Here is a 14502-nt window from a genome sequence, read left to right on the forward strand (position 1 = left end):
CACACACACACACACACACACACACACACACACACACACACACACACACACACACACACACACACACACACACACTCAGCAGTGCTCAGTAATATGCTGTCAGCAACTGAAACCTGTTGTCTGCAAGACAGATTAGCTGAAATACTGTCTGCATGAACACGTGTGTGCATCGAGTTCATTTTCAGTTCACAAAAATGCCCTGCAGACACTTTAAATGTTACAAAATATACACAGCAGAACCAACCTACACGGTTATAAAGCATCTCACATCTTACTGTTTTGGTTTTTGGAAGCTTAAACTATTTTGTTTCATTTGAATGCTCTCATTTATTGGTTGTTGAAAAAAAAACCTCCAATGAATCCATTAGAGAATAGCATGTCTCTCTTGCACCACACAATAATTCTGCTGTAGCTGGTTAAAAAAAAACTACGGTGGATTGTTTGCTTTTCTTTAAACTAATCAGTCGTTGTGGACGGAGCGAAGTGGCTTTGGTGTTCCCTCAAATTAGCGATGGGATACGAGCACTGTCATTAAAATTAAAACTAGCAAGGCTGCCTCACTGCATGATTTAAACGTTCAGCAAAACTTTAATTTTCAGTGTGGTAGTTTGCTAGTCGGTCGTTGCTTTTGTTTCCTGTAGCGAAGAAAACTAACAGGCAAATAGCAAAAAGGAACTGGTGAAGAAAATGAAGCATTTAACAGCTAAAAGAAAGATGTTTTCTTTTAGAAAGGGAGTAAATATTGGACTTAAATTCATCAGGTGGTTATCTCGATAGCTTGATAGTTGCATGATTACACGTTCACCAACAACAAACCTATGAATGCTGCTGCAGAAAGGAAGCTTTATAAAGTTGTCCACCAGCTTTCTCTATGTTTAACAAATTTAATTAGAATTTAGGCAGCATCCTCTTACTCACTCTGAGTGAAATGTCTCTCAAGATGTTGGTACAAATGATTATAATTTTAGGAAGTTTTTTAGGATTTGAAAATGTTTATTTATCCAGTAAAATGGTTTCTGACCGAATATCTGCAGAACTAATGACACCAGCATTAGCTTTAGTCATTCGTGTTAGTTAGCATATTAGCATATGGTATTATTTAGCGTCATTTTTAGTGAGCTATGATCATATTTGTCAATTTGTCTTCATCGATCGTGGTACAGATAGGTGTAATAAGGCAGCTGCATGCTAACATGTTCACCAACAGCAACCCTACGAATGCCAGAGCAGAAAGCAAGTTAACCCTCAGCGTTGTCAGCCGGGTTTCTCCGTATTTAACATATTTTATGTGTAAAATTAAGTTGGTCAGGACTTTCTAGTAAAGTTCTGGATGTTCCCAGACGCTGATTTCCCAGGTTCTCCTTAGTGGGCGGTGCCTTGCTGACACTTAGCCCACAATGGAAACGATGGAAAGCTGCATGTATGGATTTAACTCACACAAACACACTTTACATTTTCAGTACTTCTCTGTTGGACCAACAGAGACGTTAGAGGCTAATGAGGAGGTCAGAGGTCGCTCACGCTACCTGTCACCATGGCATCGGTCTGACACGCTATCGCTGGTCACCTGTCCGTCCGTCCGCCTGTCTGTCAGTCAAAGCAGATTACCCACGAGGCCCTGCAGCAAAGTCACAACTTCTTCAAGTGTTTGTCTTCGGCCTCGCACACATGAATGGCTCGCAGGTCGCGTGTCACCTCGAGTGGTCACACTGCACATCAAACTGTGACGGCTTTTGTGACTTTACACGCCGCGTTGGAGGAGTGTGTGTGTGCGCGTGTGTGTGTGTGTGTGTGTGTGTGTGTGTGTGTGTGTGTGTGTGAAAGGTAAACACAGTCGGTCGCTCCGTCGCCACGCCGACATTAAGCCTATTTTCCAGCCAGGGGTCAGCGTGAAAAGCGCATTGTTGTGTGAATCGTGGCGTCACTGAGCGGGCAGTCGACACCACCGCCGCTTCTTAACCTCCAGGTCCAAACATTCAGCCGCACAATGGCGAGCAGAGAGCAGACACTTCCTGCTTCCAGAGCGTTGTTCTGTGGCGTTTGCTGGGCGAAGCAGCTGCAGAATGCTGCACGGGAAGTGAATGGCAGTCAGAGTGACAAAAGGCGAGCATTGACGCTGTATAGAGTCTGCTTCCATACATGCAGTCAGACGGCGGGATGGATTGACTGCAGTTGTTTAACAGCACAACAGACTGACAGGCCGGCGGCGGCAGCGGAGCTCACGGAGACGACCGAACTGAGCCGGTCTGGGCCGCCAGGTGCTGCCACGACTCCTCCCAGATCAATTGTCTTGTCAATCCCATGTCAGGTTGCTGCTCATTTACAGAGCTGTTCACAGCAACGACGTGAAACCAATGAGGCCGGTCGGTTCATACTGTCAGGTGTCATAAGGTCAAACTGAGCTGTGTGTGGCATGTTTTTAAAGATATTTTTTGGTCTTTTCTAGCCTTTATTATAGTAGACAATGGAGAGAGAAACAGGAAACATGGGGAGAAAAATGAGGGAAGGACCTGCAGCAAATGCCCGTGGGTCAGACTCGAAGAAGAAGCCTTTATATGCCACAAATACGTTATTAAAGCACTGTGAAATGTTGCTGTTGCATATCTCATTTGGGGCCAGAGCGCAGGGTCAGCTATGGTACAATGCCCCTGGTCAATGTCAGTAGTCACATCGGGGTTTGATTCTCTCTTTCTGACCAGTAGCCCAGAAACTTTTTCTAATACTTTGTTTTGGGGTTTTCAGATAAGCCAGCAGTTAGAGTTGTTTAACTAGCAAGTTATTCAGCAGAATAACAAGTTATTCTCTTGTAAAATACAAACTTTATCCACAAGATCCAAATATGACAAAGACTGAATTATTTCATTTTTGTTGCCCTCCAGTTTGTCTCTTAACAGAAGAGTGTTCAGCCTGAGGAGGACACCTCTATAAACTGCTTTATGGCCTTTTATATGCGTGTGTGTGCAGCTCGGTGTTAAATATTAACTGATGTGTCAGTAAAGTCAGTGTGAGTCTCCATAGCGACTGGATGAGAGGAGCCGTCCTGCTTCACTCTCTCTCTTTCATATTGAGCCTGGAGGCTTTATTAGTTTGTCAGGTACAAACTTTATTGTGCAGCAGCTCACATTCAGGCCCTGCCCACCCAATTAATACACAGATCAAACCCTTGGCTGTTATTTTTAATGCAACTCAAACATCACTGCTGGTGTTTTTGATGTCACTGTCGGTTTATCTGTATGCCAGAGAGTTACTGTACTCCACATCAGAAGGGTTTAAAGAGCTGTAAACATTGTCTTTTTATCCTCTTTCACACACACACTGATAATAACAAGAACACTTCAGCATGTGGGCAAGAGGAGCTGGGGATTGAACCACCAAATATGCGATCAGTGGATGTTCTGCTGTAGCTCCCACTGAGCCACAGGCGTCCCGTTGGGATGCCGCTATTGGACGGTCAACCGCTTTGGTCCAGATTGAAAAATCTCAACAACTGGCATGAAATTAATTGCTGAAGATTTATCTCCTGACTTTCCTCTGCCAAATATGTGATGGGTTGCCATAAATTTCAGCTCAGACTTTCATGTTCCCTTCAGGATGAATAGTAACTTCATTGATCCCTTAAGGACAATTCATGGTTTCCACATCACCAATGCAGACTTTAAACAGCAGATGCACACACAGTTCTGTTCATACTGCAGCAGGTTTGCAGACAGTTGATTTTGCTGCAGCACCTGGTCAAGGATAATTTTTGAGGTGGGCCAAGCACAGTGGGTGAACACAGCACAGGATTTGCAGATAATTTAGAACTTCACACTATGTTTGGGCATCATCAATGGAAAGCATGTACGATTCAAAGCACCTCTGGCAGCAACTACGTAATTTCCAGCTCTTTTAGTGATGAATTATAAAGGTATGGATGACTTAGAATCTCCTCACAGTCTCTCCACATTGCATGCATTTGTTTTAAGCACCGTTTGTTTTCCTGTTGCATGTGCAGTTGGCGTTGTTGCAGAATGAAAGTATGCACAACGATAATTGGGCTTTCTATGGATATCTGCAGTGAGGTCCAGACTTTCCAACCCTTGCCAACCTTTACTGACCTGTCCAGGTATAGGAAGCATGAATTAGCCATTAGCTTCTCAACTAACATGATCATCTGGTCAAAAATCCAATTTGTTCATTAAACACTTTGGACTGCGAAAACATTCCCAAAACTCTCATCTGCATTTTGTGTTTCACAAATGCTAGCCAGCTAGCATGCTAACCCAAGGTGGTAAACATTTCCACAGTTGAACATCAGCATGTTTCCTTTGACACCCTGAGCCTGTTAGCATGCTGAGATTATCAATTAGCTCAAAGCACCATGCCTTATCCATTATCTATATACCGCTTAATCCTCTGTAGGGTCGTGGAGGCCCAGAGTCTGTCCCAGTTTGGTGCAGATGAATTATGGCATTTTAGCAGCCACAGCGCCTCACATAGCCCTATTCAAACGGAAAATTTCCACGTTGTGCACCTCCAAATTTTTCTAACAAGGCAGAGTTCAGACCTGTCCAGACAGGTTAATTTAGAATCACCAACTAACCTCAGCATGTTTTTGGACTGTGGGAAGAAGCTGGAGAACCTGGTGAAAACACTGGGAAAACATACAAACTCCACACAGAAACATCCCAGACCCAGTCCAGGACGTGAACCTTGGGATCTAGTAGCTTCATTGGGATCTTATAGCAGTGAAGCGACGGTACAGCCCTGCATAAAGCACCACTGAGAACAGCTGTTGACTCTCACTCTGCAGAGATAAATCAAGTTTCTGCATTGCTAGCACTTTTTAGCATTTAGTGAGCCTGTCAGAGATTATTTCTAGTAGCCCTTCATCGGGTAAGTCATCATATTTGGTAACTTCCACTTACATTAAATATGGCATCGCTCCGCCTCTCAGTGAAGTCGAGGAGCATGTGGTTGCCACCCAGGCAATCAGCGAAGATCACTCTACATTACATCGCATGACATTGTGGCATCTGACCAATCACCAGAGGCCTGGAATGGATCAAACTTTCTGTTTTCTCCCAAATTTGATAAAGATGGATTCGCTGATCGGTTCACTTCCATATTTGCAGTCGAAATGTCAAAACTAGCCATGGTTAGTTGACGAAACTGTGAGGATATATACATTTCTTGGAATGCTTTGTTTGTTTTTTACCACTAACTGGCAAGGAACCATATATGGTAACTTCACTGACCCTCAATTTCAACAAAAATATCACAAAAGTAAAAAAGTCTTCTGTCCTAGATTAACACTCTAGGATTGAAATTTTGAATTTCCAAGTATTTCAGTGGGTGTCCTGGTGACATCTTTGGAAAGCTGTTATCCTGATTGTTTGTTTTTCCCAAGTTTGTACAGCGGAAGTAGAACGTTACCAAGAAAAGAGTCCAGCTAAACATAGCGGTGGGCACACAGGATGGAACAAATCCCAGTGGACTGTCACATCAGTTGACTGGTGGACGGTTGAAAAATCTATAAAGTCATCTCAGCCTTGTCTGTGTGTGCATGAGAGCCTGCCACTGTACACATGTAATCAACCCACACTCCCCCAGTCCCAACGGATACATCCAGGGTTGGATTTCTGTCCCAGTCCACCCCTGGCTGAAATTAATGATTATTTTCATCATTAATTTATTGTTTTGTATATTAAAAGTCAGGTGACATCTTCAGATGGTTTGTTTTGTCTGACTACTGATGCAAAGCCCCAAAAATATTCAGTTTACAGCGATCTAAAATATGAAAGCGGTGAGTTATTTCACATCCGAGACACTAGAACCTGAGATTTTAACTTATCGGAATTGTTGCCTGTTAATTTTCCGTCATTCGACTAATTAATTAAATGACTCTCAGTGTAATGTGATTAAAGTTGATGTTTGAATTTCTTACTACTTTCCCCTGAACTAAAATACCACCTGTCTTTGTCAACAACATTCAGCAGCACGGTTTAAGTCCTCGGTCAGAAACTCAACACTCCTCCTTGACAACACCGGGATTGTTTACTATGGTAACGCATCAGCGGCGTCATAGCAACCGACTTCTGGCCGAGGCGAGGAGATGATCTGATAGATGCTTGACCTCTTTACGTCTATTGGTCTGTTAACCAGTCTTCTAGGAGAAATATCAACAAACTGAATGACATAAAGAGACCCAGAGAGAGCATCAGAGAGACACAGACCGGTTGTTTTTTAACGACATAACAGTGATTTTGACACATTTTAAACACCATGGACAGGTGAAAAGGATAAACCATAGTGTAAACCAAACCACCAAAGTATGCAGAATTAGATTTGGTTTAAACTGCTTCAGACAGCCGTCATTGTATTCTGTAAGTAAACTTGAAAACATAATGATTTGCAGGAAAGTAGAGCTGGTATTCATTGGTCATTGGTATTCATGAGTTTTTTGAAGAACTGATCGATATCGTGATGCACGGAACGGCTTTGTTTACATTTTTTCCAGAGTTCCGACTTACAGCAAAACTCAACTTAAGTCACGCCATAGGAATGGAACTCCGACATAAGTGGAGGACCTCCTGTATTTTAACAGAAAGATGGAATGACAGTAGTTGCAATCGCAACATTAAAGACAACTTTGTTTACTTATTGTTTCACTGCAGTTTTAAAAGCTTGAATAATCAAGGTTTTTAGTCTCCTTGCCTTTCAATCCATAGATTGTTCACTGAGATCTCAGAGCCACAGAACAGTGAATGCAAAGAGCAACGGATTCTGAAAAGTTTTCCCAAGCAAACAATAGAAATACTGCTAAGTTTGTTCAGTTTGTTGTTGGTCTAATTTTCCTGATCTATTTTTTTAGATGATGTGGAATCATAAATAAGAGTTTGAAAAGGGGATTCAGTTCCTAGTTTATTTGGCTCTGGAGATGCTAATTGAAAACATAGGACGCATCCAATCACTGTCTTTGCTTGTTGGTCCAAAATGTATCTCTCAATATCATTCTCTCTCAGTTCTGATGGATGAACCACCTGTAATTCAGATTTGGAATCAAGTAAAGCACTTGATTGTCACAGTCTTGAGCTAACTTACACTTTTCTCTCTTTTATTTTCTCTCGTTAAATGCTCCACTTCAGTCATGTCTGAGTTTTGGGGCGACGGTGGGGTGGAGCTTCTGGTACCGGTGGGGGTCCAGGAGAGGAGCAGGGTGGTGGAGGTGTCGGGTGGCTCCTCGCAGGAGCTCCGGAGAACCTGGCCCAAGCCGTGGGGTGGAGGGATGGCAGGAGGCACACCGTGGGGTCATTAACGGGGCGAGGTCACGGCCTTTTGGGAGCAGATTATAGTAATGAGCTGGATAATGGAGCTGGTGTGTGTGTATTGATCTGAGCTGGTCTGTGGGGATTCATAATGCGGTCTCTAAATCTGCCTAATGACGAGCTGTACAGGGGTCCTGAGTGTGTGTGGAGTTTGGAGTCGATACTATGAAGCGCACACTCACAATAAATGATATTCTGAATCTGTTGCATCAAAAAGGCCACCTCTAGATGTTAACCCTCCTGTTGTCCTCATTTACGGGCACCAAAAAAATTGTTCCTATGTCTGAAAAAAATCCAAAAATTCAGCAAAAATATTCCCCAAATTAATTAAATAATTTGCAAAATCTTCAGGAAGAAAATTCAAAAAAATTTCCCTTAAAAGTTTTATTTTAAAAAATCCCCAATTATATATTTTTTTAATATTTTCAAAAATGAATAAAAATCTTCCCAAAAAATCCTAAAAATATCTAAAGTGATTCCATATATATCAGTAAAATTTCTAATATTTTCTTTAAGAACATTCAGAAAAAAATCAATCAAAATCTAGCTAAATTTGCTGGATTTTGGTTGATTTTGTTTCGAATGTTTCATGTTGTTTAATGTTTGATCAGAAAGTAAAATACTAGATTGTTCATTGTTCTTTCGTCATTTTGTGTCTTGTGTCTTTCGCTTGTGTTTTTTTGTCTTATTTTTGTCATTTTGTTTCACTTAATTTGTTTATCTATGTGTTGTTTTGTGGGCTTTTTGTCTCACGTGTATTGTTTGCCTTTTTTGTGGTCATTTTTTTGTCTTGTTTTGTCCATTTTTTGTTGCTTTCTAACTTTTTAGCAATTTTTTGACTCTTTTTTGCTTTGTTTCATGTCGTTTGTCTCATTTTTTGTCATTCTGTGTGTCATTTTTGTAATATTTTGTCTTGTTTTTGTTGTTTTTTGTCTTTTTTCTTCTACTTTTTGGCACTAAAACAAAAGAAACATTAGGAGTTGTCGTTATTTATAGGTTATTATGCTGTGATTTTACTGGTCCAGTCCACTGGCTGAATGTGGAACCTGAACTAAAATGAGTTTGACACCCCTGCTATAGATCAAAACTCAACCTGCTCATGGTGTTTGTGTGTCTTTGTAGGTTTCAGCCGTCGTCCCAGGTATGTGAAGGTGTTCATCAACCCTAGCAGCCACAAGAAGGAGGCCGTTTACATCTACAGAGAACACGTGGCTCCTCTCTTCAAGCTGGCCGACGTCCGCACCGACATCACCGGTCAGTCCAGGAAAACTGTCGACTCCTGAAAACAAGCCAGGAAATGCTGATGAATTAGTTTTTCTCACGTGCATTGTTATAAAGACGGCAGGTAGAAGTGCTGCACAGATTTCAGCGGTTAGATTTTTATTGACACCAGAGAAGACGATGTGAAATCTGTGTGTGTTCTGCGTGGATGTGGAGGAGGTCCAGAGGTCAGAGTTAATGGTAGCTTCTGGTCGCTAGGTAACCTGATACAGGAGGCGGAGCTTAGCCCATCTGCTGTGACAGAGGGAGACAACCTCCTCCTATCTCCTCCTTTCTCGTCATGTTTACTCTCTCCTGTGTTTCTTCTCCTCTCCTCCTCTGGTTTCATATCCTCTTTCCTTTCCTTTCCTTTCCTTTCCTTTCCTTTCCTTTCCTCTCTTTCTTTTCCTTTCCTTTTCTCTCTCTCCTCTCCTTCCCACATCTCATCGCTTTTCCTGATTCCCCTTCTCTTCCTCTCTTGTCTTCTTTTCTCCCCTCTCCATCTTTTCTCCTGCTTTCGTCTCCTCTCTTCCTCTCGGCAGATGGTGTGATATCCGTTGTCCCACTTTTTTTTGGCAGCCATCGGCCACACACACTTGCGTACATCTGACCACACACATGCATGAACACTTTATCTCTGTCCATCTCGATGTCTCTCCATCTGCTTCCTCTGTCCGTTTACCTGTCTGTCTTTCTGTCTTTCTGTCTGTCTGTCTCTGCAGTAACAGAGAGGAAGGGTCACGCTCTCTCAGTGATGAAGGAATGCAGACTGGATGAGTATGATGGGTCAGTTGTTGCTCTCTCACTCCTGTCTTTTACCTTCACTCTTTTCCATGAAATTCTAACATTGTGATCATGTTTAGTTGTCTGTCGTCTGTCTAAACACGTCTGATTCGTGGACTGGAAGTTGCCATTTTAAATTCTGAGGTTTGGAAAAGCTACTGCGTCTTCAGCATTTTTATTTTTGGCAATAATCGTCCCTTTATGATCAGACGCTTGCTTTGTGTTCTCTCACATTGAAGCTCGTATTAATTATGAAGAATCCGCGTTTGATTTAAGACGGAGGTGAAACGGCGACCTTCAGTTTTGCTCAAACAAATTGGCAGCGACAGATTTTATCAGCTGCTGCCAGATGGCTAATCAAACTAACCTTAGTCGGTTGAAAACTCTCTCCAGCTGCATTTTTTTAACCTTCTGAATCCCGAGCTGTCTCTTGCTGTTTCTTAGTGCCTGTCACCTCCATGGAAACGGCACAACCATGACTAGAAGGAGAGACAACTCGATGTTTTTAATGCAGTGTAGCAAAGTTTTAGTGCCAGAATTCGTAAAAACAAAGAAACAATTAAAGTTGGATTACTTACTTTACAAAAAAGAAAAAATAATCTTTTTGTACAACATTTTTCCAGTGGCCCAAAGGCCTTACTATTATTGGTGAACGGTGACGCTATGTACTGGTTCAATATATATATTTGTAATGGGCAGCTTAGTTTAAAGTGATTTCTTGAAAACAGATACAATTTGACATTTTGTGTTCTAAAATAATGCAAATGACCACAACCCCCCCCTCCCCCCCACAAAATGACTCAATGAGACACAAAATTATAGAAATTTACAAAATGAAGAGAGACACACAAAATAATGCAAAAAAATTGCAAACTGACCACAGAGGCACACAAAATAACCACAAAAATGTGCAAAATGACTACAAAAACACCTAAAATGCCCAGAAACAGTCTGAAAATGACCAAAAAAAGAACCAAAATAAGCACAAAGAGACGCAAAACAACCACAAAAAGACACAAGATGACGACAAAAATGCAAGAAATGACAAAAAATGACACAAAATGACTCAGTGAGACAGATAATTATCATATAAAGACACAAAATGATGACAGACACACAAAATAACTACATAAAGTAGCAAAATGACCACAAAAATACCTAAAATTACCACAAACAGACTGAAAACAGCCACAAAAATTCACAAAATGACCCCAAAGAGACCAAAAATGCCCACAAAATGGACTGAAAATGACCAAAAAAGAAACAAAATGAGCAAGTCACGTGATCTGTCATTTTCAACAAGTTTTACATCAGCTTGCATCTTCTTCGAGTCACTTAAGATGATTTTCATGTCATTCTGGACGGGTCAATATATAATTGCAGGACTTTTTGTAATGTAGTTGACATTTTAGTGATATCCAGACATTTTTTTATTAATAAGTGATTGTTTCCATAATAAATAATTATGATTATATATAGACCCTGCTATAGATATTTTGCTATTTACATTTTTAATGTTTCCATATTTCTCTCTGTTCTCCAACTTGTAAACAGTTCAGCTAAAAGGTTCCTGAAGTTTTGGTGCATGTTAGTCCCTTTGTCTTTTTACATTTTTTGGGGGGATTCTGCTTAGCACATCCAATTCATTTTTAAATTAAACTGGAGAATAAAGTGGTATTGATGAAATGTGACAATTTCAAGCTTAGATTTTGTTTATTTTCTTGGCAGTAGTAGTTCAAAATCTGCTGATTCTTTTGGTTTATGACAGTTTCTGGCTCGAACAAATGGATGAATTTTGGTGATTTTAAAAAAAAATGCTTTGGGGCTCACAGGGTCAGTGGTTTCAGCTGAGTTATCTTAAATGAAAGGAATCTCAATGACTGCAGAAATGAGCACATGCTAAACAACATGCAGCCTTGTTAGATAAAGCATAAAAGAACACAGTAAGTACGTCATGACATTAATAAAGTCCCTTAAACTTTACAGCGGAAGGTAAACATCTGACACGCAAAAGGTAAACGAGGACAAAGGTTTAGTGTTTACGTAAGAAATGACACGTTTAAATGGTGACATCATCCGTCCACAGCAGACCAAGTGAACCAGATAATCAAACAGACTGACCCAGACGGATCACACACACATTCAGGTACACACAGGTGACACAAAACACCGACTAACTGAGCTAACATTATTAATAAAGTGTAATAAAGTTTTAGCAAAAAAACACAACAATAGTAAGAACTTCAAGTACGAAAATACTGATCAGATTCCCATCACTCTGTCTGTGATGGTGTGTGTGTGTGTGTAAGCAGCTTTTGTGCTCAGCCCTCATAAAGCTTAATGTGCTTAGAGAAGATTAGCTCAGCGTTGCTAAGCTAGCTGCTGAGTGCACGTGCGTGTGTGTGTGTGTGTGTGTTTGTGTGTGTGTGCGTGTGCGTGTGTGTGTGCGTGTGTGTGGCTGCGCTGGTGAGGATTTGGTTGAAACCTACATTTGCCAATTAGGCTGGCTGTCACCGTGGCGACCAGAGCTGCAGGTAATCCCATACAGGAGGAGGGCGGAGGGGCGGAGTGTGTTTACCTCCCATTTACTGCAAACACAAAGTCAGGAGATGAACCTTCTCACTTTCCTGGAAAAATAACAAGTCACAAAGAGAAATCCTGGGAAAGGTTTAAACTCATGATACCAAACAGGAAGTAAAATTTAAAGTAATAGTCAGAAAACTGTCAAAGTAAACACACTGTAGGTACAAACCAGTCTCATGAATGTTTTCTCTTAGGCTCATTCTTTCATATTTTACGTGATTTTATCCCATGTATCTGAATGCTTCATGTTTTTGTTCAAGTGTTCAGCAGTTTAAGTATATTTTATGTAAAAATTGCATCAAGTATCTGGTTCAGAGTAATAACTTAGGATTATTTTTTATATTTTTTCCATCTCAGAACAATCAACTTTATGATATTAATTCTAAAACTAAATAATTCATCTTCATCATTTCAGTTGTAATTTATTCACTTGTGAGCACCCGTATAGAATTCTATATGTTGGTAAAATGACGTTGGTTTAAGAGTGCAGAAAGTGTTTAAGAGCATATGAAATGTTTGTAACTGTGTGGGAAAGATTTACAAGAGTGTTGGGAGGGTTCTTAAAGCCTTTAAATATATAGAAATAAAAATAAATATGGTCGCTACTTCACGGATTTTCTCCTACCGTGGTAGACGAGGGGCCACCGTATATATATAAAAACTGTCAATAAAAACAAGTCATTTCTCAAGACTGCAAATGTGATCAGACATTCAATACCAGTGTTGTTTTTATACAGAAACATTTCAACCAATATAAAAAAAAACATGCAGGTTTGATATCAGTCCTGTCCGCACCTTCGTCTGTCCTCCTGTCCTCATGCCCGCCTGTCCTCCTGTCCTCATGCCCGCCTGTCCTCCTGTCCTCATGCCCGTCTGTCCTCCTGTCCTCATGCCCGTCTGTCCTCCTGTCCTCATGCCCGTCTGTTCTCCTGTCCTCATGCCCGTCTGTCCACCTGTCCTCATGCCCGCCTGTCCTCCTGTCCTCATGCCTGTCTGTCCTCCTGTCCTCATGCCCGTCTGTCCTCCTGTCCTCATGCCCGTCTGTTCTCCTGTCCTCATGCCCGTCTGTCCTCCTGTCCTCATGCCCGTCTGTCCTCCTGTCCTCATGCCCGTCTGTCCTCCTGTCCTCATGCCCGTTTGTTCTCCTGTCCTCATGCCCGTCTGTCCTCCTGTCCTCATGCCCGTCTGTCCTCCTGTCCTCATGCCCGTCTGTTCTCCTGTCCTCATGCCCGTCTGTCCACCTGTCCTCATGCCCGCCTGTCCACCTGTCCTCATGCCCGTCTGTTCTCCTGTCCTCATGCCCGTCTGTCCTCCTGTCCTCATGCCTGTCTGTTCTCCTGTCCTCATGCCCGTCTGTCCTCCTGTCCTCATGCCCGTCTGTCCTCATGTCCGTCTGTCCTCCTGTCCTCATGCCCGTCTGTTCTCCTGTCCTCATGCCCATCTGTTCTCCTGTCCTCATGCCCGTCTGTCCACCTGTCCTCATGCCCGTCTGTCCTCCTGTCCTCATGCCCGTCTGTCCTCCTGTCCTCATGCCCGTCTGTTCTCCTGTCCTCATGCCCGTCTGTCCACCTGTCCTCATGCCCGCCTGTCCTCCTGTCCTCATGCCCGTCTGTCCTCATGTCCGTCTGTCCTCCTGTCCTCATGCCCGTCTGTTCTCCTGTCCTCATGCCCATCTGTTCTCCTGTCCTCATGCCCGTCTGTCCACCTGTCCTCATGCCCGTCTGTCCTCCTGTCCTCATGCCCGTCTGTCCTCCTGTCCTCATGCCCGTCTGTTCTCCTGTCCTCATGCCCGTCTGTCCACCTGTCCTCATGCCCGCCTGTCCTCCTGTCCTCATGCCCGTCTGTTCTCCTGTCCTCATGCCCGTCTGTCCTCCTGTCCTCATGCCTGTCTGTTCTCCTGTCCTCATGCCTGTCTGTTCTCCTGTCCTCATGCCCGTCTGTCCTCATGTCCGTCTGTCCTCCTGTCCTCATGCCCGTCTGTTCTCCTGTCCTCATGCCCATCTGTTCTCCTGTCCTCATGCCCGTCTGTCCACCTGTCCTCATGCCCGTCTGTCCTCCTGTCCTCATGCCCGTCTGTCCTCCTGTCCTCATGCCCGTCTGTCCACCTGTCCTCATGCCCGTCTGTCCACCTGTCCTCATGCCTGTCTGTCCTCCTGTCCTCATGCCCGTCTGTCCACCTGTCCTCATGCCCGTCTGTCCTCCTGTCCTCATGCCCGTCTGTTCTCCTGTCCTCATGCCCGTCTGTCCACCTGTCCTCATGCCCGTCTGTCCACCTGTCCTCATGCCCGTCTGTCCTCCTGTCCTCATGCCCGTCTGTCCTCCTGTCCTCATGCCCGTCTGTCCACCTGTCCTCATGCCCGTCTGTCCTCCTGTCCTCATGCCCGTCTGTCCTCCTGTCCTCATGCCCGTCTGTTCTCCTGTCCTCATGCCCGTCTGTCCACCTGTCCTCATGCCCGTCTGTCCTCCTGTCCTCATGCCTGTCTGTCCTCCTGTCCTCATGCCCGTCTGTCCTCCTGTCCTCATGCCCGTCTGTTCTCCTGTCCTCATGCCCGTCTGTCCTCCTGTCTGT

At 43.2% G+C, this 14502-nt stretch overlaps 2 protein-coding genes across 6 annotated transcripts in view; one reads left to right on the forward strand and one right to left on the reverse strand.

Moving 5' to 3' along the window:
- cerkl (ceramide kinase-like) overlaps positions 1-14502 on the forward strand; it is a 41402-nt gene that overhangs the window by 14316 nt on the left and 12584 nt on the right. For 2 of the 3 annotated variants that reach the window (XM_051958802.1, XM_022203638.2), the window contains exons 4-5: positions 8430-8561; positions 9290-9353. In XM_051958802.1, the coding sequence (XP_051814762.1) occupies positions 8430-8561; positions 9290-9353 (196 nt within the window). The remainder of the gene's footprint in view (positions 1-8429; positions 8562-9289; positions 9354-14502) is intronic. The other variant, XM_051958803.1, reaches the window with a different exon arrangement.
- LOC127537080 (uncharacterized transmembrane protein DDB_G0289901-like) lies at positions 11503-14495 on the reverse strand. 3 transcript variants are annotated; one of them, XM_051958805.1, is made up of 3 exons: positions 14183-14495; positions 13639-14014; positions 13058-13454 (listed from the first exon to the last, which is right to left on the reverse strand). In XM_051958805.1, the coding sequence occupies exons 1-3, from the start codon at positions 14478-14480 to the stop codon at positions 13301-13303; spliced, it is 828 nt and encodes a 275-aa protein (XP_051814765.1). In that variant the 5' UTR covers positions 14481-14495; the 3' UTR covers positions 13058-13300. The 3 variants fall into 3 exon arrangements, with proteins under 3 accessions (XP_051814767.1, XP_051814765.1, XP_051814766.1); XM_051958807.1 differs by having other exon boundaries at positions 11503-14014; XM_051958806.1 differs by having other exon boundaries at positions 13058-14014.

The sequence above is a fragment of the Acanthochromis polyacanthus genome, chromosome 14 (genome assembly GCF_021347895.1).
Source record: "Acanthochromis polyacanthus isolate Apoly-LR-REF ecotype Palm Island chromosome 14, KAUST_Apoly_ChrSc, whole genome shotgun sequence".
In the NCBI taxonomy this organism is placed as follows: Eukaryota; Metazoa; Chordata; class Actinopteri; family Pomacentridae; genus Acanthochromis; species Acanthochromis polyacanthus.